This window comes from Leptopilina boulardi, unplaced genomic scaffold, assembly GCF_019393585.1.
Source record: "Leptopilina boulardi isolate dan_hultmark-lab unplaced genomic scaffold, ZJU_Lbou_2.1 LbouV2_2, whole genome shotgun sequence".
In the NCBI taxonomy this organism is placed as follows: Eukaryota; Metazoa; Arthropoda; class Insecta; order Hymenoptera; family Figitidae; genus Leptopilina; species Leptopilina boulardi.
In genome coordinates, this window is record NW_026137751.1 from 36,558 (window position 1) to 62,745 (window position 26,188).

At 28.5% G+C, this 26,188-nt stretch overlaps 2 protein-coding genes across 2 annotated transcripts in view; one reads left to right on the forward strand and one right to left on the reverse strand.

Annotated features, from left to right (window-relative positions):
* Nucleotides 1-2,523: 2,523 nt before the first annotated feature.
* LOC127278228 (furin-like protease 1, isoforms 1/1-X/2) overlaps nucleotides 2,524-26,188 on the forward strand; it is a 780,368-nt gene continuing 756,703 nt past the window's right edge. The window contains exon 1 of the mRNA XM_051299825.1: nucleotides 2,524-2,658. The gene's annotated coding sequence lies outside the window, so the exon portion shown is untranslated. The remainder of the gene's footprint in view (nucleotides 2,659-26,188) is intronic.
* Nucleotides 5,182-26,188, reverse strand: part of LOC127278219 (dynein axonemal intermediate chain 2-like) — a 57,799-nt gene continuing 36,792 nt past the window's right edge. The window contains exons 2-3 of the mRNA XM_051299819.1: nucleotides 7,813-7,974; nucleotides 5,182-5,435 (exon numbers count right to left, since the gene is read on the reverse strand). Coding sequence (XP_051155776.1) covers nucleotides 5,331-5,435; nucleotides 7,813-7,974 — 267 coding nt within the window. The 3' untranslated portion in view covers nucleotides 5,182-5,330. The remainder of the gene's footprint in view (nucleotides 5,436-7,812; nucleotides 7,975-26,188) is intronic.

Here is a 26,188-nt window from a genome sequence, read left to right on the forward strand (position 1 = left end):
ACTTAATAATTTTAACATTTCTTAATTTAAAACGAAACATCTTCTATTATATTAAGTTAACAAATTTCGAAAAACGACACCGACCCTGTGACCTCGACACCGTCCTTGAAAAATCTATTTTCAATTATTTTCAAATAAGTCAAAAGACTTTGCATATATGCTGTTAGAAAATCTTACAAACTATTTTTTTTTATAAGTCCAAAAAAATTAGGGACTTAGAAAAATATTGATTTTTTTTATTTTTAATACTTAATTTTCATTTACAATAATGTAAAGTTATAATATGTTTTAACTTATTCATCGCATCCATTCTGCAATTTTCGTAAGTTGTTTTATTTCTTATGATTTTTTAAATTAATTTTTTATAATTCAGTTTCATATGAGTGATGTTATTAATAAATTATTATAATTTATTATATTATTTTCGTTATGTTACGCAGCCGTTACTACTCAGCGCAGCCAGTTTACAGTTTTTGTTATTACTTGTTTATATTTTATATATTTTTGTTAATGAGGGAGCATATTTTATATATTTTTTTCTTTTAAATGGTTTTTTAATCCTTTCTATGCGATATGATCAGTATAATAATAATTATAATATTTTTTTATGGCGCTGCCGTTCCAGTTCAGCGCAGCCATTTCCAATTCAATGAATTAATTTATTTATAAAGTAGAGTTAGTAGATTTCTTCGTAGTCGAATTTTTTTAAAACATGTGTTAAATATTATTGTAATATTTCTTGGTAAACAATGTTTCTTACATAAATTTCTTTTTCATTGCCTATCTTTTTTTTATTCCTTTTTCGCTATGTGTAATACTTGAATTTTTATATAATAATACTTTAAGATTATATTTTGAAGTTACTCTTGATAATGCAACATATAATTGTCACGGACTAAAAACATGTGAAGGAAGGTATATGCCTACTTTTTGGAAAGATTGGCCTTGAGATTTGTTGATTGTTAAAACAAATCCAAGCCTTATTGGAAATTGCTTTCTTGACATTTGAAATGGTATTTCTTCGTTAGACGGTGACAATGTAATTCGTGGCAAAATTACAATCTCATTTTTATAATTTCCCGTTATTACTTGTGCATGAATAGAAAAACTACCCATTTTAATAACTTTTTGTCTTGTTCCATTACAAAGACCTCTTTCTAAATTAATATTCCTTAAAAGTATCACAATTGCACCAATCTTTAATATTAATTTGTGAGGAGGAAGTCCATTTGGAGTTAAACTATTTAATACTTCAATTGGTATTAAGTTAGTTATTGTGTCACACTTTTCATCTTCTTCAGATGAATCCATACTTAAATATTCTCTAGGTTCACCTGTCATTCGTTTAACAACATCATTATTTAATTCAAATACATCATTATTCCGGAGAACTAGTAATATATGTAAAATCAAAGAAGAATCTCTTTATAACGGTTTACTATAGATAATAAAAATAAAAACCGATATTTTAAAAAGTATTTCGATTTATTACGAATATATTTCTCAAAAATTTGCAAAATCTACATGTGTTTGTGGGACAATTTACATCAATATAATATAATATAATTTAAGATAAAAAAAATATATTATAATATAATATAATTAATATTGTTGTCATAATTATAATCAAAAAAATCTAATATTTAACAATTGTCATTTCATCCTTCAATGAAACTGATCAAAATTAAGATAAATTTTATACAATATTAATAAGATATTAATTTAAAACATAAATTATATATATAATATACATAAACTACAATAAGTAAACAACAATAAGTACAATTTTAACCGAGCGTGCGTTAGCGAGCGAGGAATACATCGCTAGTTTTATATAAATAAAATAAAATGCAATTTGTTTTTCGAGAAAGTTGTTTAATTTGAAAAATTATTAACTAATTTTTTTCTCATTCGTTATTCATTCCTTTATTCATATGCTTAATATTGTCAGAAAATAAATTGGCTTTAAACAATATAAATTCTTCCCGCAAATAACGAATAACTATTAATATTAATTATACATTAAATGCATGAGTTTATTTAAAGGATATCCTAGAGATATCCTTTTGTTATAAGGGTACTTTTTTTTTCGTTTCTCGGCACGAAATATAATTACTTTTTATTTTTGTTTCTTTCTTCGGCACGAAATATAATTACCTCTTATTTTTGTTCCGTTCCTCGACACGAAATATAATTACCTCTTATTTTGTATCGTGTCGGGACACAAAAACAATTCCTTAAGTAATTTAGTTTCATGCCTCTGGCACGGAACGGAACAAAATTATAATTCATTTTAGTTCCGTTTCCGGACACATCGATTCTCCCACATCCCTGCTTAACCTTTTCTAATTAATAACTAATTTAACTAATAAGTGAATAATAATGACAATATTATTATACTAAAATATAACGTATTAATATAATATAGTACAAATATACATATGTATATGTAATATATTACATATTCGCTATAGCATAATAATATAAAATTAAACATATTAAACACACACACAATAGAAATGGGCCGTGTGGCGAGAGTGGAGAGAGAGAATAGGAAAAGAGTGGAAAGCGTGGAGTGAAAAAAGGGCGCGGTGAAATTTTTGGAAAAACGTAGGAAACACGTTAACGACTAGGCTAAGAACACGAATTCATGATTTGGTAAGTTTATGTTATTCTTCATAAATTCTCGTCACCCCCATCAGTGACATCAGTTATAAATAATATATTTAGGAGAGCGTGGGGTGAAGCGGCGCAGTCTACACTTCTCAAAAACAATAACATTTAATTGTTTATGACGTATGTCAATAGTTACACCACATAAACCTTTATTTTTGGTGGCATGACATTTAGGATTTTATTATTATTCATAGACACTTCAGGATAAATAACTTGTTTTCGACCTCTGGAAATTCAGTTTTTTGGTTCCATAAAATGAGAATTTTTTCTATAAATTTTTTGCATACTTATCTTAAACATAAGTATTTTTTAAAGTTAATATCCTTTACTTTTGTAAACAAAAAACAATTGTGAGATTTTCTGTTTTGGAATTAAGTTATAATATTTTAAATAAGAAAATTTACTAATTTTTTTCAAGTTCAAAAGAAATTCATGGTATATTTTTAATATTTAACTTAATTATAATACTTTACTTAATTTTTTATTTAATTTAATATTTGAAATAAAAAAATATCTTACGTTTATTTACTTTTATTTAATATAACTAACTTATAATATAAAAAAGCAAGTGCGCTACTTGGCCCCCAGTACGGCGCCGCTTCGCCCCACTATCTCTGCTTCACCTCAACATTTTTGTGTTCAAAAAATGGTTAATAACTTTTTATGATTTAATTTTATAGCAACAGCATACATTAATAAAAGTTTTAATATGTTTTGACCTAGCGTATTATGTTTAGCTTAACTGAAAATTCGATTCGGGTCAAGAAATATTATCGAATAAAAAATGCGCAAACTTATGATTCTCTCCTGCATTGCGGTTAAAGGATTGAGGGCGTGGTTTGACCCGTTTAAAGTATTCTTCAGCAGATAAAAAACACGTATCTCATATTTTTCGAGGCTCTGCAACATATATGAGTTTCATCCAAACAGGAGGTGGACACTTACCAAAAGTTCTTTGTTAGTATTTTTAATTAAAGATAAATTTTCTATAAAGTTTTAGTGATTACTTAACACAGTTGTAGTAATTATAAGTATACGTAAAATTAATATAATATTGAATGTTTATCGCAATGAAATACCTATATTTATAAATTAAATATTAAAAATTAAAATGATTCAATGACTTACAAGACAATGAAAAAATTTAGTTTATTTCGTAGTAATATAATGGTAGTTAATAGGCCGACGATCACATACAAAAAAATAATGAATTACTACAAAATTTTTTATAAAATTACAATTTGAATGCATAATTATAAGGCAATAATGATCCAGCTAGCGCCCACTTACGCACTGTGAAATACTTGAAACTTTTCCACACGGGTCAAATAGTAACAAAGATTAAGATATCCCTCACTCAGTTAAGATATACTGACTCCGGTTATCCGAGCTAATGTGGACCGGACTTACCTCGGTTAAGGCGTAAACTAGGATAATCCGAATTGTTATTACAATTTAACATTATTATTGTTTAAACAATTATTATTTTTTACAAACGGGAAAATAATATTGTATATATTTCATAATAATTTAAACAATTTGAATTTATTAAAAATAAACTCATATTTATAAAAAATTAAAATCAAAAATTACTCGGATGAAGTAGACTAGACTCAGATAATACAGAATTTCCTACTAGGACACCAGCTCGGATAATCGAGACCTCGGATAAAGCGAGCTCTGATGAACGGGGTTTTACTGTATAGTAATATACAAATTCAAAGAAGTGTAAAATAATCAATATAAATACGACGATGTAAAATCTGTCAAATTACTGATAACGCCATGTAAAAGATCCAAGACCCAGGCAAAAGCGCGAATGGTATATAATAGAAAGGTCTCAATGTTCGCTCTTTGTTTTCAAGCAAAGTTGCGCGTTACGGTACGAAAATGAGAGTAGCGCCTCGCAGCTAAGACTTTTCGCCCACTTCCGCGACAAAGTACTGTAGAAGGAGAAACTCGTGCAGGATCTGGTATAAATATAGGCCCAGAAACCGAACTGGGTCAAAACCGACCCAGCTGTCGTCGAGAAAAAAAAATATATTGTTTTACTTTTTCAGTTGTCACGTCACTTTGAGAGCGTTAGTCTCCGTCCACGTTCTGATGTACCGTGCTTCGGATGCCAAAAGGTATTTGTTCTCTCGACGTTTGACTGTACAACGAGCCGACTATGACGACTCCTATTTCATGAAGGATTTTACAACAAGGAATGACTTTCATTCTTTAAACATTAACTATAATAATTAGGTTTGACCTAAAATTTAAAAGGGTTTGACCTCACCCTTTACAATTAATTTTTGATCGTAACAAATTAAGTATTAAATTCCATAAATTGTTTTGTTTTCTTTCTCTATTGAAAAAATACAGATGTAATTACATACGTAAATACTTCGAATTTAACAATAATTTTTTCTATGAACTCCACGTGTAATTACTAGTAAATTTTAGACTTTAAATTTAAAAATCATTTTTCTCACCCATGTAAGTGAGTGCAGTGTTACCGTATTAAAATATGCGCAACAAATTTCAAATTGTATATGCTTTTTGTAGGTTAGATTTTTACCGATATGGTTTCAGATATCAATGACAATCACATTTATGTAAAAATTTATCAGTAACAAAAATAGACCATATTATTATCTTCCATTTAGGGTTTACATCGGTGATTGAAATCCTTTTGATGCTGAGGGTAGTACATCTTTAAAGTAATGGCCATAAATATTAGTAGAGTTGTTCTGGAGAATCGCATTTTCAATAACCTATAAAACCGTTTGCTAAATATACATTCTTCTTAATTTTAAAAGAATCTCAGTAAAAAGAGATAAATTTAATTAAATACAACACTTCTGTTCAAAATAATTTATTATTTCTAAAAGTTACCATTCGAATTCTAAACAACGTTATAAAGAGAATAAAATTATTGAAGTGAATTCTATAAGTCAAACAGAATTAAATTAGAAACAAAAATCTTTAACGACAGAGCCCCGGCCAGAGTGCGTGTGACTCTGAACGGGGAGCACGGATCTAGCGCTAAACTGGTGAGCGCCTTCACAAAAAATGCAACTAACTGGTATGTTAGGCACTTCATACTAATATCGTTAAAGGTGAATTAAAGTACATAAAATTTTATGTAAAATTGTAAAATTGTAGAATACGAATTTAGGAGACCAGTTTTTATCAGTTTTTTCTTAAATGCGCTAAATATAAATAATATAATATGTTTAAGGGGACTTATTTTCGAACAATTTCATATAGATTAAATTAATTCAACTCTGGTGGCATAAAAGTTACTAAGCTTTCAAAAACAAAATCCCAATAATTGGAAGTTTAACATTTATACCAAATAAAATTAAAGGTTCACTTATTGAGAAATTTGATTTTCATATTATAAACACAAAAGCTTCCAAAAACACGGAATTGTATCTTCCAGCTACACAAACATTAAACAAAATTATAATAATTAATGTCAGCTACGCATTACCATTCGATAAAAGTATAATAGAAAATCTCAGAGATAAATAAATTTTTATGTTGTATAGATGTGGATTCTTCAAAGTACTACTAAAATGCATACCTAAAAATGTATGTCTGTTTTGTATTAAAAAAAAATCACTAATGAACCTGTCGTAGTAACCAAAAGACAACCAAATAGACAGCCAGAAATAAGTATAAAATCTTTTTTTTTTAAATAAAAACGTAAAACTTAGGCTTAGGGACTAAACCTAATCTAGTGAGAAAGATGTTATAGTCAGCAATATGTATATCTTCAGCTGTCTTACTCTTTACTCCATATGAGTAGAGAAACGCATTAACAAGTTAGTCTAAATCCTTCCTCCAACTGTATTGTATACTTTTTTTTTAATAAATTGTTAATCATAAAAGAGATATAATTTTTTGGAGAGTGTTTTATTAAATCTGACCGTAGCAAGGTGAAAATTTTGAAATTTTTTTGGGGGGTTTAAATTAAGAAGTTTAAACTTCACCTAAGACTATTACTTCCCCCAGTTTCAGAGAAATCGAGAAACTTCTTGCAAATCGTAATATTTCTAACAGAGTTTTACCCATAATTTTATTACTTCTCCCTTTTGAATTATTTACCTTGTTTTTAGCATTTAATTCGTAAAAGTATTTTGAAATTTTTTGACATTTAACATCTCTATTGGCATCAAAAATAAAAATATTTGAAAAACGCCCATCGGTATCATGCAGTACACGAATATAGAAATCTTTTAAGCGCTAAAACGTTTAAAACCATCAAAGCAATTTTTGTTTAGGGCTCTGTCCATGTTGACGTGAAATCTCCAATATATTATTTTAGAAGATATAGGCAAACTTTTTGCAAAAAAATTACAGATAGTTCTCGAAATCTTCATGAACCTGCATTTAAGTTTAGTGAACTATCTATAATTTTTTTCAATAAGTTTAATATTAACCTATTAACGACCAAACGTCCAAATTTTTACCTTAACTTCAATGTAAAAATTTAAACATTAAAAGACCAGATATTTTAACGTCAATGAGTTCTAGGGGATATTGGAGATCGCTCTTTTAGATTTTGAGGTCAAAATAGAGATTGGTCCATCAGGAAATCCAATATGGCGGATAAAATAAAAAAAACCTAAAAAAAATCGCTGTTCGATTTTCGAGGGCAAGATGAACTAGAGAGTCTACACACATACAAATCGTCTCATGGAGAAAAGATATTCTCTGGTGATGTAGAATCAGCGACCCCGAATAGTGAGTTTCAAACGAATCCAAACGAGTTTTTAAAAAAAGTCCGCCATTTTGAATTTTGAAAAACTGACTTCAGATTCATAATCAGCGACCTTGAAAACAGCCAAGTAATATGTAGGTTTCAAGCGAATTCAATGAATTTTCAAAAAATCTTCTCGAAAAATGTGTGCTATCCAAAAATGAATAACTAATTAACAAAAAATTCAACAAATTTTTTTCCGTGTATGCCTAAAAAGCGAATTGAAATTTAAAATTTCAAAAATAATATTAATTTAATGTTTGAAATGTTCCATATTATATCACATTGGATATTACGATAATTAAACTAAATCAATCTCTTCTTACCGGGATATTATTAATGTATTACTTTACGATTTTAAGATAATGATTTTAAAAGCTCACCTTAAACAAATTACTTAATTTAGAATACCAATTTTCTTCTTTCTCAACTCGTCTTCGATATCTTGCCTTTGCTTCTTCATCCATAGGATCAATTTCTTTCGGCCATCCGCCCTCAAAATGATGTATTCCTATACTTCTAAATGACTTTCCTATTGTCTGAATCTGTGAATAAATTTTATTTACATATTTTAATTTTTAATGGAACCTAAGCTAAACGACTTAGAACGAGGAATTTTATAATAAACTAGCTGTCGACCCCGCCTTCGGTGGGTCTCGATATTTAGTGGTGCGTAACCGATAGTATTTTCTTACAAAAAGTATTAGTATAGTAAAAAGTATTAGTATAGTAAAAGTATTAGTATTAGTATTATACTTAGTATTTTCATCAGGATCGTCTGTAAATTGCTCAGAATTCATTCTCATTGCTTAAAAATTATATAAATATTTGATTATTATTTAACCTATGTCAATTTAAACTTACATCTTCCTTAAACTTAAATTATGATTTAAACTTAAGGGGTTACACCGCTTTGACCCGACTAAAAGATACGCTTTATCAACAATTTTTATTAAAGAATAGAATTTTTTTTAAAAAAATTAAAATACAGTAGGGTATTATACTAATCTTGAACTGCAAAAAAATTTTTTTTTAAATGTCAGTCTGACAGATGATATGGCGGAGTGCTTCAAAAATGTATCGCCGTGTGGTGGGCACTATAACTGGGTCCAAATTTGAGATAGATCAAAATAAAAAAAGCATTAGTTTCTGCAGCTCAAAATGTAGAGAAATACTTATCCGTTTTTAAAAGAATGCATTTTTCGCAAAATGTTATCGATTTGAAGGAAAAAGTACCTATTTTTGCCAAAATTCCGTTATTTACAGTTGTCTAGAAAATTTAAATATGAATATTTCAAAAAATCCCTACGTATTTCTCTAGATAATTATATCACAAACAAAATAAAAAAAACTAAGAGGATCGATTAAAAATTTGTGTCAGCTAGAGTGCCCACCGATTTTTCAAATGTAGTTTTGAGAAAAACTGGTTTAAAGTTTTCTTAACAGTTTGGTTCTGATTAACAATGATTAAATTAAAAATTACTTGTAATCAGCTACGCCGGGTCCATATAGCATATCATTTCTATGCCTATAAGGTGTACTTAAAGCAAAAAAAAAATTTGTTTTTTTTAAATTTCAAAGTAGTGTAACCCCTTAACACTGTCCGATAGCCCAAAAATACTTTTTATTTAGAGGTTAACAAAAAACTAAGAGGAATCGTATTTTAAAAATTTTCCTAACACCCCCAAATTTTGATTTTAAATCCAAAAAACCGTTTCCACGTATATTTATGACTAAAACCCTTGTAACTTTTTTATTTTTACACCGATTTATAAGTTTTTTTCACTTTAAAGCTGAAAAGCAGGGCTTTTCAACCCACATAGAGTATTTTTGTTAAAAGTAATATTTACAAGAGAAAAGTTCCAAGAAAGTGTGGAAATTGTCAGTTTTTCCTCAATTTTACAACTTTAACTGATGTTTACCGCATTAATTATATTTTAAACATTTTTTTTCTTTATGTAATATTCAAGCGTACTAAATTGTACGTCGAACCTGCCCTATTTGAATAGTTTTCTTTAAAAATCGACTGATTTATTGCAGTTTTTCTATTTGCAAGATCAGTAGCAAATTTAAGTATTTTTCAGTTTTCCTTAATTTTTGATTCTTAATTGTTTTATGTAAAGTGCTTCTGAAGTTTTGACCATTTTTTTGTATCTTGATCTTTTTAAGAATAAGTTTTTCTGTAAATATTAATTTTATTTTCTATATAAGAAAACCTAGCCTCAAAAATGAAATTTTAAAATATACTTTTTGTCAAGAATGTTTTTATTGCTAAATAAAATTCAACTTAAATTTTTAACATTAATTACTAAATTAAAAAAATATCTGAAAATTCAAATTATTTTGAAATTAGAAGTGTTTATTTAGCCTTTTTATTTTCATCTTCGAATCGTCCTCGTGACATTTGTTTGTTTATATATTTCATGATGAAATCTTTCATCTTGTCCAAGGTTTACGGAAAATAAATCCAAATGGAAGTGCAAAAACTGAATTTTTATAGATGTTGCAATTTCATTTTCAAGGCTAGCTACGTTTTTCTTATATGGAAAATAAAATTAATATTTACAGAAAAACTTATTCTTAGAGAGATCAAGATACAAAAAAATGGTCAAAACTTCAAAAGCACTTTACATAAAACAATTAAGAATCAAAAATTAAGGAAAACTGACAAATACTTAAATTTGCTACTGATCTTGCAAATAGAAAAACTGCAATAAATCAGTCAATTTTTAAAGAAAACTATTCAAATAGGGCAGGTTCGACGCACAATTTAGTATTGTTGAATATTACATAAAGAAAAAAAATGTTTAAAATATAATTAATGGGGTAAACATCAGTTAAAGTTGTAAAATTGAGGAAAAACTGACAATTTCCACACTTTCTTGGAACATTTCTCTTGTAAATATTACTTTTAACAAAAATACTCTATGTGGGTTGAAAAGCCCTGCTTTTTAACTTTAAAATGAAAAAAAACTTTTAAATCGGTGCGAAAAGAAAAAATTTACAAGGGTTTTAGTCATATAAATATACGTGAAAACGGTTTTTTGGCTCTAAAATTAAAATTTGGGGTGTTAGGGAAATTTTTAATATACCATTCTTCTTAGTTTTTTGTTACCTACAACCTCTAGTAGGTCCGATAAAAAGTGTTTTTTAATTATTTTTTTTGTAACACAGTGTAATTTTACCAATTTAAATTTTTTTATTAACTTTTAACATTTCAATGATATGGTTTCCAAGATGCACCATGTAGAGGTGCATGCATCTTACGCACACAGCACCAAAAACATATCGAATATTCCATCACAGAAAAACATGTACTCAAAGGAATACTATGATTATAAATTTTTGCTACGGTGTGGTTACAAAGTATTGTTAGGTTTTTTCAAAAACTGTCGAAGAGGAAGGGGGTTGAATTTTTTTGAAAAATTTAAACAGTGAATATTTGAAGACTTGTAACTTTTAAACAGAAAGAAGAAGAAAAATTTGTCCTATATGTTTTCGAAAAGTTTTTTCCTGCTCTTTCAAATGGTGCAAAAAAATTTTCAAAAAATTCAAATTTTGATCCTTTTTTTTGAAAATTAAAAATTTTTTCGAATTTTTTCTTAAGTTCGGTCCATTTTATTTCTTTTATTTTTTTTTTTGAAAGCAAAAATTGGTATTTTCACCACAAAAAATATTCAGATGTCTTTTTTTGTTATTTTCGAGATATTAATTAACTAATTAATTAATTAATTACCCGTGTAGAAGAAGCCACGATTTTGACCCCAAGACTTCGGGGCCCCCGGCGGGGGCGCATAAGGGCTGATCCATATGGCGAATCCATGAGGGCCAACGTAGGGGCCCCGCATGGATTACCCACATGATCGTTTAGCAAAATTTTCTAAGTCCAAATGTGAAATATTTTTTCATCACCAAAAAATTAATGTTTACACGAGGGGCTGTTTACTCTCGAATACCCGATTTGTAAGGTAGAGAATATATTAGGTATCTTCCGAATATTCATCAATTAACATAAGAAAATGTAAATTTCTTGATTCTGACTATATTGTATTTTAATTAGAGATTACCGACGATTATTGAAAAGGACGTTCGAATTTGTCGAATACTATGCGAATCCAAACGAATCTCGTCGATTCCAGTAAAATTCTAAATCATGCAGTAAGAATTGTTGCGAGTCACGAATGGTTACGGAGACATACGAGCGAATTCGGCGGCGAATTATACAATTAATCTATTTTTCTTGCAATCTTACTCTTGCAAGTAATTACTTCAAATAAAATGAAAGCACTATTTCCCTTAATTTCAAAATAGGAATTACAAAAATGACTAGCAATCCTTAAAAATATTTAATGAATTCTCAAATATTGTTCAATTGGATTTTCAGTGAACAGCCCCTCGTGTTTACAATGATTCAGAACAACGAGAAATGCGTTTTTAATAAAAATATATTTACACTTTTTTTGAAAATTCACCTGGGATGATTCATGATAATAATCATAAAGCATATAATTAATTATATTTTATAAATTTCATTTGATTGGAAAATATAATTTAATATCTTAACTGTAACTAAATGATGTTAAGGACTTTTCTGAGTTAGGTATTTTGCAAGTTTAAATGCCATTAAGAAGTTAGAATTCGTTTTCACGTAGCGTGCGTAGCGTAGTTGATAAAGCGTTGGGCTCATAGTCCGTAGGTCGTAGATTCGATTCCCCCCATGCGTTAGATTTATTTATTTCTCAGGTTTGCGTTTAATCATTAATTCTATGTATGAATTAGTTGAAAAATGAAAATATCCGGTCATAACATATTTTTTAATTTTTTAATTAATTTATTTAATATTACTTTTAATTATATCTGACAGTTAATTAATTAGAACGTTAATTAATAAATTCAATTTGAGTAAGAATTTAATTTAAAAATGGAAGAATTAGTAAATAAATATGTTATTTATTCAGAATTTAAGCTTATTTATTATTAATTAACTATTATTAATATTGTTGATTAAAAACCATTAAAGCAAAATTAAGGGCAAGATGAGGGCCCATGAGGGCGCGCATAGGGGCGATCTCATGGATCGCCAATGGGGGTAAGTAAACAAAACAAATTTTGACATATATGTTTTCCAAATTTTTTTTTGTGCTCTTGAGATTGGTGAAAAAAAATTCAAAATATTCAAATATTTTTTTTTTAAGTTCGGTCTTTTTTTAAAATTTATTTGGGACGTTCCACGTCAAACGGAACAGAGCTCTAGCCAAAAATTGGCTTGATAAAAAAAATCGTTTAAGGGCTGAAAAAACTTGTACACTCTTGTACTTTCGAAAGCAGATGGGCGATTTCAGAAATTCAATATGGCGGCGCCTGTAGATGTGATATAAGTCATCAATGTCACGATTCGACAAATACAAACATGAATAAAATTTCCAAAATTAATTAAATTGAATCAAAAAATACACTTTTAAGCATTTTTGGGGTCGCTGAACACGAATCTGAAGTTAGATTTTAAAAATTCAAAATGGCGGATCCAAAATGGTGGTCGATTTTTAAAAATTTAATATTTTTCCTCGAAACTTGCTACTTGGGGGTCTTCGGGGTCGTAGAATACGAATCTGAAGTCAAATTTTAAAAATTCAAAATGGCAGATCCAAAATGGTGGTCGATTTTTGTTAAAACTCAATTTTTTTTCTCAAAATTGGTTACTCGGGGGTTTTTGCGGTCGCTGAATACGAATCTGAAGTCAGATTTTAAAAATTCAAAATGGCGGATCCAAAATGGCTGTCCATTTTCGTTAAAATTCAATTTTTTCTTCGAAACTTGTTATTTGGGGGTTTTCGGTGTGGATGAATTAATTATAAAATTAGATTTTTTTGATTAAATATGTTATTCGGGTGTTTTAAAGGTCGATTATTTTTAAAACAAAGGAGCACTTGTATATTTTTTAGCCAAGTGTCTTTGAAACCTTTTATGAACGATAGCATTGTAATTAAAAGTGTATATTTTTTAGAGCTTTATGATTTTACCTATGTAAAAGAAAGATTTAAATATCAAAAGTCCTTACAAACACTTTACTACTCATTAATTTTACATATTATTTTTTTATTTTTCATATGCGCTTAGTTTTTTATTATTATTATTTTATTTACAACATATTCGCATTCAGCGACCCCAAAAACCCCCGAGTAACCAGTTTTGAGAAAAAAAATTGAGTTTTAACAAAAATCGACCACCATTTTGGATCCGCCATTTTGAATTTAAAAATCTGACTTCAGATTCGTATTCAGCGACCCCAAAAACCCCCGAGTAACCAGTTTTGAGAAAAAATTGAGTTATAACAAAAAATCGACCACCATTTTGGATCCGCCATTTTGAATTTAAAAATCTGACTTCAGATTCGTATTCAGCGACCCCAAAAACCCCCGAGTAACCAGTTTTGAGAAAAAATATTTAGTTTTAACAAAAATCGACCACCATTTTGGATCCGCCATTTTGAATTTTTAAAATTTGACTTCAGATTCGTATTCTACGACCCCGAAAACCCCCAAGTAGTAAGCTTTGAGGAAAAATATTAAATTTTTAAAAATCGACCACCATTTTGGATCCGCCATTTTGAATTTTTAAAATCTGACTTCAGATTCGTATTCAGCGACCCCAAAAATGCTTAAAAGTGTATTTTTTGATTCAATTTAATTAATTTTGGAAATTTTATTCATGTTTGTATTTGTCGAATCGTGACATTGATGACTTATATCACATCTACAGGCGCCGTCATATTGAATTTCTGAAATCGCCCATCTGCTTTCGAAAGTACAAGAGTGTACAAGTTTTTTCAGCCCTTAAACGATTTTTTTTATCAAGCCAATTTTTGGCTAGAGCTCTGTTCCGTTTGACGTGGAACGTCCCATTTATATTTTTTTTGAAAGTTAAAAATGTGCATTTTTCCCTCAAAAAGTATTGAGATGTCGTTTTTTGTTATTTTCGAGATTTTAGTTAATTAATTAATTAATGTCAATATAAAACGAATAAAGGTATCGTAATTCTGACGTTACTTAATAAAAGTTGACATAATTCCGCATCCAACGAGCCTTATATGAAGTAGTTTGGGAGAGTCGATTGTTAATAAACAATTGGCTAACATGGCAATTGTTTGTAGAAAATCCTCTAATCCAAAATAGTCCATATAGGGCAATAACTTTATTTATTTGTGAAATATTTCATTTTTTATTAACATTAATTAATTAATTAAGTAATATCTCGAAAATAACAAAAAAGGACATCTCAATATTTTTTGTTGTGAAAATACCAATTTTTGCTTTAAAAAAGAATAAAAATAAAAAAAATTAAAAAAAATAAAATGGACCGAACTTAAGAAAAAATTCGAAAAAATGTTTAATTTTCAAAAAAAGGATCAAAATTTGAATTTTTTGAAAATTTTTTTGCACTATTTGAAAGAGCAGGAAAAAACTTTTCGAAAACATCCCCCACAGCAGCCAATCTTTACTAAAAATTTCGTAAAGATTTCCTTGAAATCTTGGGAATATTTAATTGAAAAGTTTAATGAAAATTGCATAAAGATTTAAATGTCCCACTAAAATAAATATTTGGCGTAAAAGTTGACTAAAAATTTAAATGAAATTTTCAGGAAATGTTCGTCGCGAAAATTGAGGAAAAATTTAAATGAAATTTTTATGAAATGTTTGTCGCAAAAATTGAGTAAAAGTTTCAATGAAATTTTCAGGAAATGTTCGTCGCGAAAATTGAGTAAAGATTTAAATGTTTAAAAAATAGAATTTTTGTGTTCACTTTCATTTCTTATTTTAATATATTAAAATTATTTTCTTAATTATTTTTAAAACGTTTTTTCTTGTCTTTAACAATACTAATATAATTGTTTATTAATAAATAAAAAAATTTTTAAATTAATTTTCGCAAATTTGTGAATTTTTAATTAATAGATAATATTTAAAAAATTAATTAATTTTATTATAACCTTATCACATGACCTTCAGTCATGGTTTTACAGCATTATTTCGATACACTTTTAATTTTTATATTCACCTGCAATGTGAATATTCAGAATATTCAAATATCTCCGTGAAAAACATTTTCAAATGAGCCCGCCCTTTTAGGTCGATAAGTAGGATTAATTGTCTATCAGCAAGTTGTAGAGCCTATGGAAGATTTTTTTTTTCTGCCAGATATCTGTAGTGTAGTGGTTAGGGTCTTTAGCTAGCGCGCAGCGAATGTAGGTTCAATCCCCAGCACCCCAAAATTTGTTTTCAAAAGTTCTTGCTCAATCAAGTATGCAGTGCTTGATATTCAATGTGAAACAAAGCATTAAAGCAGAGCAACAATGTTTGTATATTATTTATTTTATTTTTATTCCCAGATAGTAAATTTTTTTATTGATAATAATAATAAAGATCTATCTATCTATTTATTATTATTATTATTAATATTATTTTTGTATTTTTTACAGATATTTCCGTCCAACATTTCCTGAAAATTTCATTTCAATTTTTGCGACGAACATTTCCTGAAAATTTCATTTAAATCTTTACTCAATTTTCGCGACGAACATTTCCTGAAAATTTCATTGAAACTTTTACTCAATTTTTGCGACAAACATTTCATAAAAATTTCATTTAAATTTTTACTCAATTTTCGCGACGAACATTTCCTGAAAATTTCATTTAAATTTTTAGTCAACTTTTACGCCAAATATTTATGTTGGTGGGACATTTAAATCTTTATGCAATTTTCATTAAACTTTTCAATTAAATATTCACAAGATTTCAAGGAAATCTTTACGAAATTTTTAGTAAAGATTGGCTGCTGTGGGGGATATAGGACAAATTTTTCTTCTTCTTTCTGTTTAAAAGTTACAAGTACATACAGACATAATTTTTTTATGGCTATTTTTGGACTCCTTGTTGTTCATAACGACAAACTATGTCAAAAATTTTAGATTCTGAGCAATGTACAGACAAAAGTCTGATTTTATTAATATAGATTTTTATTTTCTTACGTTAGATTATATAATTATGTTTATAAGAAAATATTACATTATACAATCTTAAGCCCTAAAATAAGGCAGTAGTATAAGGAGACCGAACTCCATGCGCGGAAAGTGGCCGCACTTTTGCAGATGGTAATTCTTATGGGATCACTTCTATCGACAACAGCGCTCTCGATGGAGGAAAATGGCACTATTTGTCGTCTGCTACTTGATTATTCAGTGAAGATGTTGTTTTTATTCGACAAAGTAATTAGTTGTTTTGGAGTATAGTTTAACTTTAATTCTAATTTTCAATAAAAATTTATATGTGGGATTCTTCTTTAATCGTCCTAGCCCAAAAAGTGAAAGTTCTGGGATTGGCTTTATACTTTGGTAAATTGTTGTCCTATATGAAAGTAATAAATCCTTAAAATATTAACTCATTAAAAAAAATTTGTAGAAAGAAGAGGAGGTTGAAGTTTGACGTTTTCGGTAAGATTGTAATTTTCAAATCCGCATAACTATGACAAAAGTCAATAGACTTTAATTCATGTATAGTGGATTTTAAAGCATTTTTCATGTACTTTTCAATGATGTACGAAAAAGAAAACAAATTTTTTACCCCTTTTATCAAAATCAACTCTTATTTTTCGATTTTCACCCCTTCGAGTATTAAAAATTTCTTTTTAGGGTTCCGTACTCGGTTCGGAACCCTATTAATATCGCTTTTTTTGAAATCGTGTACCCCCCCTCTAGCAGCCACATCTTTTGACATAAAGAGCTCAAATTTGGCACACTTACGTATTTTAACGTGAAAATTACAGGAAAAATATAGCGAACTTGATTCGGATCAATTTACATAGCGTTGTCAAGGAAAAATAAAAAATTTCGAAAAAAACTGATTTTTTCTCCCTAGCACAAACAATATTCAACCTAGACAGTTCATATTTAGTATACAAATGTATTTTTACGGGAAAAATACAGGGAAAAAAAGCGATCACGATTAGAGTTGATGATTAACTTTTTATCAAGTTTTTCAAGAAAAAACGACAATTTTAGGAAACAAATGTATTTTTCCACCAAAAACGAACAAAATTTTATTTAAAGGGATTTAAATTTATATATTTTAACGTATTTTTACGTGTAGATTACAAAAAAAATATAGCGAGCATGATTGGAGTTGATTATCATAGCGTTGTCAAGAAAAAACCATGAATTTTTACGAAAAATACCTAAAAATGACTATGTACCCCCCTCCTAGCAGCCACATCTTTTGACATAAAGAGCTCAAATTTGGTACATTTACGTATTTTTACTTGAAAATTACAGGAAAAATATAGCGAACTTGATTCGGATCAATTTGCATAGTGTTGTCAAGGAAAAATCAAAAATTTCGAAAAAAATGATTTATTCTCCCTAGCGCACATAATATTCAACCCAAACTGTTCATATTTGCTGTAAAATTGTATTTTTGCGTGAAAAATACAGGGAAAAAATGTATGCGCGATTGGAGTTGATGATAAATTTTCATCAAATTTTTGAAGAAAAATGATAAATTTCAGAAAAAAATGTATTTTTCCGCAAAAAACGAAAAAAGTTTTTCTAAAGTGATTCAAATTTAATAAATATTTATTCAAGTTTAATAAATTAAAAATTTAATTTAACAGACGACTAAATTAAACTACAATTTATAAATTTTAAAAAACAGCTTCTAAAATAATTTGTATAATTTGTTATCATTACCCAAGAAGCACGTAATATATCCTCAATATCAAGGTAATATTACACGTGAGATTCGTAATATAACGCTGTAATATTACAGTAATCTTACAGTGATCTTAAAATGTCCGCCTCAAGGTAATATTACCGGGAATATTACTGTAATATTAACGGTAATATTACAGTAATATTAACGGTAATATTACAGTAATATTACAGACTGATTTGAGTTATTCATAAAGCATAAAAAACGTAAATATATTATAAGTCAATTTGGCTTGTTGGTAAAACTCTGGACTCGTGTGCTTTGAGTTCGGGGTTCGATTCCCTGGATGGGTAGATTTTTTTCGTAAAGAAATGTTTCCATAATATTACTGTAATATTCTCTTGTAATATTACCTTAATATTACGGTATAATATTACTGCAATATTACTGTAATATTGCCTTAATATTAGCGCGTAATATTACAGTAACATTACCGGTAATATTACCTTGAGGCGGACATTTTAAGATTACTGTAAGATTACTGTAATATTATAACGTTATATTACGAATCTTACATGTAATATTACCTTGATATTGAGGTTACATTACGTGCTTCTTGGGTAATGGTTCATATAAATATTAAACAAATGTAAAACAAATTATTCTAAATTTTTCAGCTTCACAGAAAAAACCTGGTTTCAAAATGAGTAGTTATTCATTTTGAAGTGAACCAAAAATGAGCCAGGTTGGTGGCGCCACTGTCTATGTCGATTATGGCTTTATTTTAAGTTTCAACAAAAAGGAGACTAGGTTTTTTCTGTGTTGAGATGCATAATTAGTTACCTCCACGTGGTGCGTCTTGGAAACAATATCATTGAAAGTTGTTTCCTTTAAATAAACAAAGTTTCTTTTTTTCTAACAAGAATTTTAATGCACTAATATTTTAAAGCAAAACTTGAGACTAACATTAATTATTTCAATGAAATTGGCAAAATACTAATCTTCAAAAGATTTAATTAAATTATAAATTAATTAATAATAAGAATTAATAAACAAATTTTATTTTTTAGATAACTTTCGATTTTTCCTTGACAAGCAGCTACTAGCCTTATATCAATATCTTAAGGTTTATCTCTTTTTGACTTAGAAAGATAAAATTTAATATTCAATGTATTTTTAAAATGTAAATACAATAAAAATATTGTGAGTTGAAATAAAATTATGTTTCTTATATTTTTTTAGTAAAATATTTTTTATAAAATAAAATCGGACAAGTGCGAGTTACACTCGCACTGAAATCGAGGGTTCCGTACTCCAAGCGAACTTATTTGGTATAAAAACTCATGTTTAAAAAATATGTGTTGTATGTTAAATAATATATGTGATACAAAAAGGAACAATTTTTTAAAAAAGTTTAAGAAAATTGTTCCTTCTTTGGTATAAAAACAAATGTTTAAAAAATATGTGTTGTATGACAAATAATATATGTGATACGAAGAGGAACAATTTTCCTAAATTTTACAAAATTGTTCTTTTTTGTATCACTTATATTATTTGTCATACAACACATATTTTTTAAACATTTGTTTTTATACCAAAGAAGGAACAATTTTCTTAAATTTTTTTTAAAAATTGTTCCTTTTTGTATCACATATATTATTTAACATACAACACATATTTTTTAAACATTTGTTTTTATACCAAATAAGTTCGCTTCGAGTACGGAACCCTCAATTTCAGTGCGAGTGTAACTCGCACTTGTCCGATTTTTTTTTACATTTATTGGAAAGCTGAGGTTTTTTCTAATAGTCTATGTAAATATAAAACTAGGACAAGAATAATATTTTGAGAAACATAATATTAAAGTAGGCGATGTTCCCGCGCAATCGACGCAGCAGTGCTTACACGTCGTAGTACACATCTATATTATTCTCATATACTTCAGTAATAGGTCTCTGCATTCTACAGAGCTGAGACTGTCCAAAATAATGCCTGCATTATTGTTACTGAAAGAAATTTAAATTTTTAAAAATTGTAAATCAAAGATTAACTCTCTGCCTATGCTAACGACCGTTATTGTCAAACATCGTCAGTCTGGACCCCTGGTGGGGATTATGGGAATTACGTTCTATGGCTTTAGAGTGGGGATAAGTTAGTATAGGCAGAGAGTTAATAAAAAGTGAATATGTTTCATCAGAAAAAGCATCAAAATGTTGAAAAGAATTAAAAAAATTCCTTCACCAATTTCTCAACAAAAAAAGGCAACAAAAAATGTAATAAAAATCATAAAGGAATTAAACCCCCTTATATTAAATTGAAAATAATTTTCTAAGTTAATCCCAAGTTAATATTTCAAGCAAATTATATTCAATAGTTTATTAAAATTAATAATTTCATACCTATTAAAAACATGTTAACTTTTTATAAAACTTTGATTTATAAATTTTAAAAATTTAAATTTCTTTCAGTAACAATAATGCAGGCATTATTTTGTGGACAGTCACAGCTCTGTAGAATGCAGAGACCTATTACTGAAGTATATGAGAATAATATAGGTGTGTACCACGACGTGTAAGCACCGCTGCGTTGATTGCGCGGGAACATCGCCTACTTTAATATTATGTTTCTCAAAATATTATTCTTGTCCTAGTTTTATATTTACATAGACTATTAGAAAAAACCTCAGCTTTCCAATAAATGTAAAAAAAAAGAAATTTTTAATACTCGAAGGGGTGAAAATCGAAAAATAAGAGTTGATTTTGATAAAAGGGGTAAAAAATTTGTTTTCTTTTTCGTACATCATTGAAAAGTACATGAAAAATGCTTTAAAATCCACTATACATGTCATAGTTATGCGGATTTGAAAATTACAATCTTACCGAAAACGTCAAACTTCAACCTCCTCTACTTTCTACAATTTTTTTTTAATGAGTTAATATTTTAGGGATTTATTACTTTCATATAGGACAACAATTTACCAAAGTATATAGCCAATCCCAGAACTTTCACTTTTTGGGCTAGGACGATTGAAGAAAAATCTCTCATATTTTTCATTGCGAACCTTTGGTTTAAAAAAATCATTTTTCTTTCTTCTTTTATCAAGATTGATGAAATACATGACTCCACTAGACACACGGAAGGCATTTTTTGTCACATTACACTTTCTCAAAATATTTTATTTTAAGCGAGTGAAAATTTTATCACAATTCAATCGTAATTTATTTATCAAACGATAAACCGCACACCTTAAACAAACGAAAAAAGCACAGGTTATATTATGCTTTCTTGTTTATAACGAGAGGGTCAGCCTCTCCGAGTGAGGCGCTGTTATTGATAGAAGTGAGCCCATAAGAAATACGGTCAGCAAAAGTGCGGCCACTTTTTTCATATCTACCGTTCGACATCTAATTAGTGTGAGTGAATGTTGGTGTGATGACAGGAAGAAGAGAAAGAAAACATATCGGAATTGTACTGTATCTGTAAGGGAAGAGTGCCGGTTGTGGGCACCCCTACGTAATTTTTGACAGCAAATAGATATTGCTGATCTGAATATGGTCAAATTTGTATTTTGACAATACACTGTTTTTGTATTAATACCGAAGCGATACGCGCACTTTTTTAGAAACAGTGAGTATAATGAAAATATCTTGAAAAAAATGAAGGAAAAAGTGATTTTCTCTACTTTTTTCCAAGTGTGTTAAATAGGTGTAAATTATTAAAAAAAGGTGAAAATTTTTTTTGTTCACTGTTTACATTATATTTTGTGGTTTAATTTCGAATTTGACGAAAAAATCAAAACTGCATAAATTGTTGGTCTCTTTAAAAAAAGGTGCGTGTTCCGGTTGTGGGCACCCTTGTTTTTTTCAATTAATGCGTATATTTAATTAATCTTTTAACATCAAAGAAAAATTGATAGTAGGTATAAACTTACTTTTAATCCATAATATTCCATTACTTTATTTGAAATAACCATTTGGAACATTCTATTGATGTTCTAAGAATATAAAAATATTCGACCTTTAGAATGTCCCTTTGGACATAGGAAAAATAGGAATTGGAATATTCTTGTAAGTTCGAAAAATATGATGTAATTTTTATTTTTTCAAGAATATTGATGTATTATTCATATGAGTGTCCCGATCAAATAACTCGACCGACGGTCGGACGCCCGCTCTAATGGTAGTCGGGTAGCAGTGAGCCGCCCACAGGCTGTCACTGCTACTTGACTGGTAATAGAGCGTTCGTCCGAGCGTCGGTCGAGTTATTTGATCGGGACACTCATATTATAATATTTTTATAATTTTTTATTTGAATATTCCCAAAATATTCCCACAATATCCCAAAGAAATATTCCTGTAGTAATCCTATGAAATATCCAAATATTCTTGCAACATTTCAAAATAATATTTCAAAAAGTGGATATTTTTATGCTCCTGTAATGTAAATGGAATATTATTTTAGAATATTCCCAATATTCTAATGTAATATTCAAAGAATATAATTGGAATATCTCGTGTTATTTAACAATTATCATTTTCATTTCAATTATGGTGGTTTTCCTTAATTTTTTTCATTTTTTTGCGGATTCTCCTAGGGTGCCCATAACCGGGACTATTCCCTTAGAGCTGGGTTAGCGAGGCTCAATAGAAAGACAATACTTATCAATTTTTTGCCATTTTATTTTGAGGAAACTAATAAGTTTTCTGATCCTTTTTTACACTTCTTTTAAAAATTTCCGCCAACATTAAAAAATTCAAAATTTGTATTGGGTACAAACCTTAAAAAACATGTCCTTACAGAACACATACATAATCATTACTTTCATTCTTCACCATTAGTACATCACTTCTGGTAAATCATAAATTAAATTTTTAACATTACTCTATTTCTGGTTTCTACAAGTTTATTTTCAAGTGCTTTAAAATTTTTAATTAATTCAAGTTCAACTTCTCTCAAAATAAAGTCATTCTAAAATTTTCCTGAATATTTCCTGTTGGTATCAAGAAATTTTTATCAATTATCACTGAATTTTTTTATCTAAACCTTGACTTCTCTATTTAATTCCGATTGGCAAGTCCAATTGTAAATTTTAACATTCTCGAGAAATTTTTGAGCTACCCGAGCGTAATTATTTTCTCATATCCTTTTTAAAACAAATTCCTTTTCCATTATTATCAAGAAAAATAAACCGAAAAGGCCCCGAGTGATTGCACGAGAGTCCAGAATCAAAACAAAATTTATATTAAAAATTTTTAAATTATTAATGATACATCTTAGGATGTAGACAGGTGCCCGGAAGGAAAAAAAAGTTTGCCTACGATGCCAAGAAAAGTCATTATTATCCGGTGGTTCCTTAGCACCCCCTGAAACGAAAAAACTTACCCCAAAAATTGTAGGTTTGGGCTTTTGCCAAAATGTTTGCTGCTATTTTCCTAAGGACTTCAGTCGATTTACTTCTCAAAAAACGAATAACAGAAACGAAAATAAACTCGTATTACGAAAAAAACACCACTTTTGTTACTTTTTATCAATTATGTTAAAATTAATTTTTCCACCACAAAATCAATGTAAATGTCAGTAATCATATCGCGAACACTTACCAATTTTGAAAACCATATCTTTGCTATCCCTAAAATTAAAAATATCCCAAAAATCGTTAATTTGTGCAAAAAATTATTCATCCACTACAAGAGTATTTATAAACAATTGTCAAAATTTTTTGTATCTCTGTTTTTGTTTAAATACTACCCCTCTACAACTTTTAAAATTGAAAATGTCTCAAAAACCATTAGTTTTTACTAAAAAAATTTTTAAAGTTCTTTCCATACTTTAAGATTTTTTAAGCAATATTTATGACTTTTTTTATCTCCTGATTCATTATAAAGTTACCTTTTTCAAGCTTTCATATTAAAAATGTCACAAAATTCAAAAATGTATACAAAAATTATATCATTCTTTTAGCAATGATGTTAAACAAGACAAGATGGCATCATGTTTAATAAGTTAAGATCAAACCGAGGCGAGGATAACCAGCGAATGAAGGCAGGATGGTTGTATTTTCAATCAATTAAGATCAGATAAAGATTAGGCAGAATGGTGAAATATCAACTGAAAATTCTTACACAGGCTCCCATATGATTTTCCACATACAAACCCATGTAAAATCCCATAAAAAATGTTATACGTATTGGAAACAGACTCTAAGCTGAATTGACTGAATCAATAGACTGTCCATCTTAGGACTTAATATTTTAAGTCCTAAGATGGACAGTCTATTGATTCAAAATTTCTTGTGCGCCAATAAAAATTATTTACAAACACAGTATCAACCGCATCTTTTTAGATTATTATTGTACGTGAAATAAATGAGGTTATTACAATATGAATCTATTCGAAATAAAAAATGTAGATAATTTAACCGACTGAAATAATAACTGTTACAAAACTTTTTGAAACGAAAAATTCACGTGGTATATGAGCAATTCCACGTGAGATTGAGGTGTCTATCCACCAATTCCTTCTATACTACGTTTTTGGGTAGAGGTTATGGGTCTAATTGAGTAAAAAAAATATTTATTATTTTTCGAGATATTTGCATTAAAAAATTAGTGCAACTTTTTTTTCAATTATTCATAACTTTTTTACTTTTAGTCCAAGCAAAAAGTTTCTTAAACGTTTTTTGCTCAGAAAATATTAAAGTTTAAGAAAAAAAAAAAATTTTTAAAAATTAAATTTTTTAATTTATTTATTTAAAAAATTAAACTTGTTTTTAATTTTTAAACTTGTTATCGGGCTCCGTTTAAGGTATTAGTCGCGCGCCGGCTCTAACCAAAAGTTTGTCTTGAGTCTGACTCAGTCTCTGCTTAGCAAGAGGTATAGTTCTGAGTCAAACTTTTTGAAGGGTACAGGTAACATTCACTCAGAGCGCCGCGTTCTCGCACGTGTAGAACTAAAGTTTTGATCGCGGCAACGTCGCAATCTGAATGTACCAGTGCTACTGAATGTTAGAGTCACAAAAAGTGTTTAGCTGTTTTTGTCGTAGTTTATGGAAATAAAAAAGTGCAAGAAAAATGTCAAATCAATTAAGGTTTAAGGGGAAATTTATAAAAAATAAATATTTCATCAAAAAATGTTTTTATTTCTTAACTGTTGAAATATAACCAACCAATTTAACGTTTCTCATTCTTATTTTTCTTAAAATATATGATTTAATTTAAAAAATTGAGAATTATTTAATACTAATCTATGTTGTGAAATTTTAAATATATTATTTTTTTATTCTACTCTATGAGATATTCCTACTTTCTAACTGTGTACTTTGCATGATTTTGAATTTTGTATGCATTCGCGCGCTACAGCGTTGCCAAGTTTACTGCTTTCCAGCAGTGGAACTTCATATAATTTAAAATTTTGTTAACTTTCTCCTAATATATTTATAGTTTGGTACGGTCAAAAAATTTCAGTTTTTTTGTATGCATTCGTTTCATGAGAATGTATTATGTGGTAGTTTTATTTTAAAATCTGACGACTGGTTTTCATTTAAATAATTATAAAGCAAATTCCTTACATGCATTAGGTGCTCCGTCCATGTAAAAAGTATCAACTTTGAAATGATATTTTAAAGCTTAGGAACGGTCAAAATCGATGGGATTGGTCTTATTTTGTAGATAATTATGTCAGAAACACTCATGCAAAATTTAAAAAATATCTGACGAAAATGATTTTACGCGACTAATACCTTAAAAAAAACAGACTTAAAAATCATGCCAATTTTTTTTCTTATTCCTTATAACTCTTATAACAGAAATTCACTTGAATTTTTTATTTTTGTTAATTTGGTTAATAAGGACAAACTGTCCCCATTTACCCTGAGTTTTCAAATTTTTGGGGTAAATGGGGATAGCTTGTCATTATTAACCAAAGTGAGAAAAATCAAAAATTCGAGTGAATTACTGTTATAGGAGTCAAAAGGAATAAGAAAAAAATTTTGTAAGATTTATAAGTCTATTTTCTTTGAAATGCGAGACAAAATACTGAAACGGTTTGACTTGGATGTTCA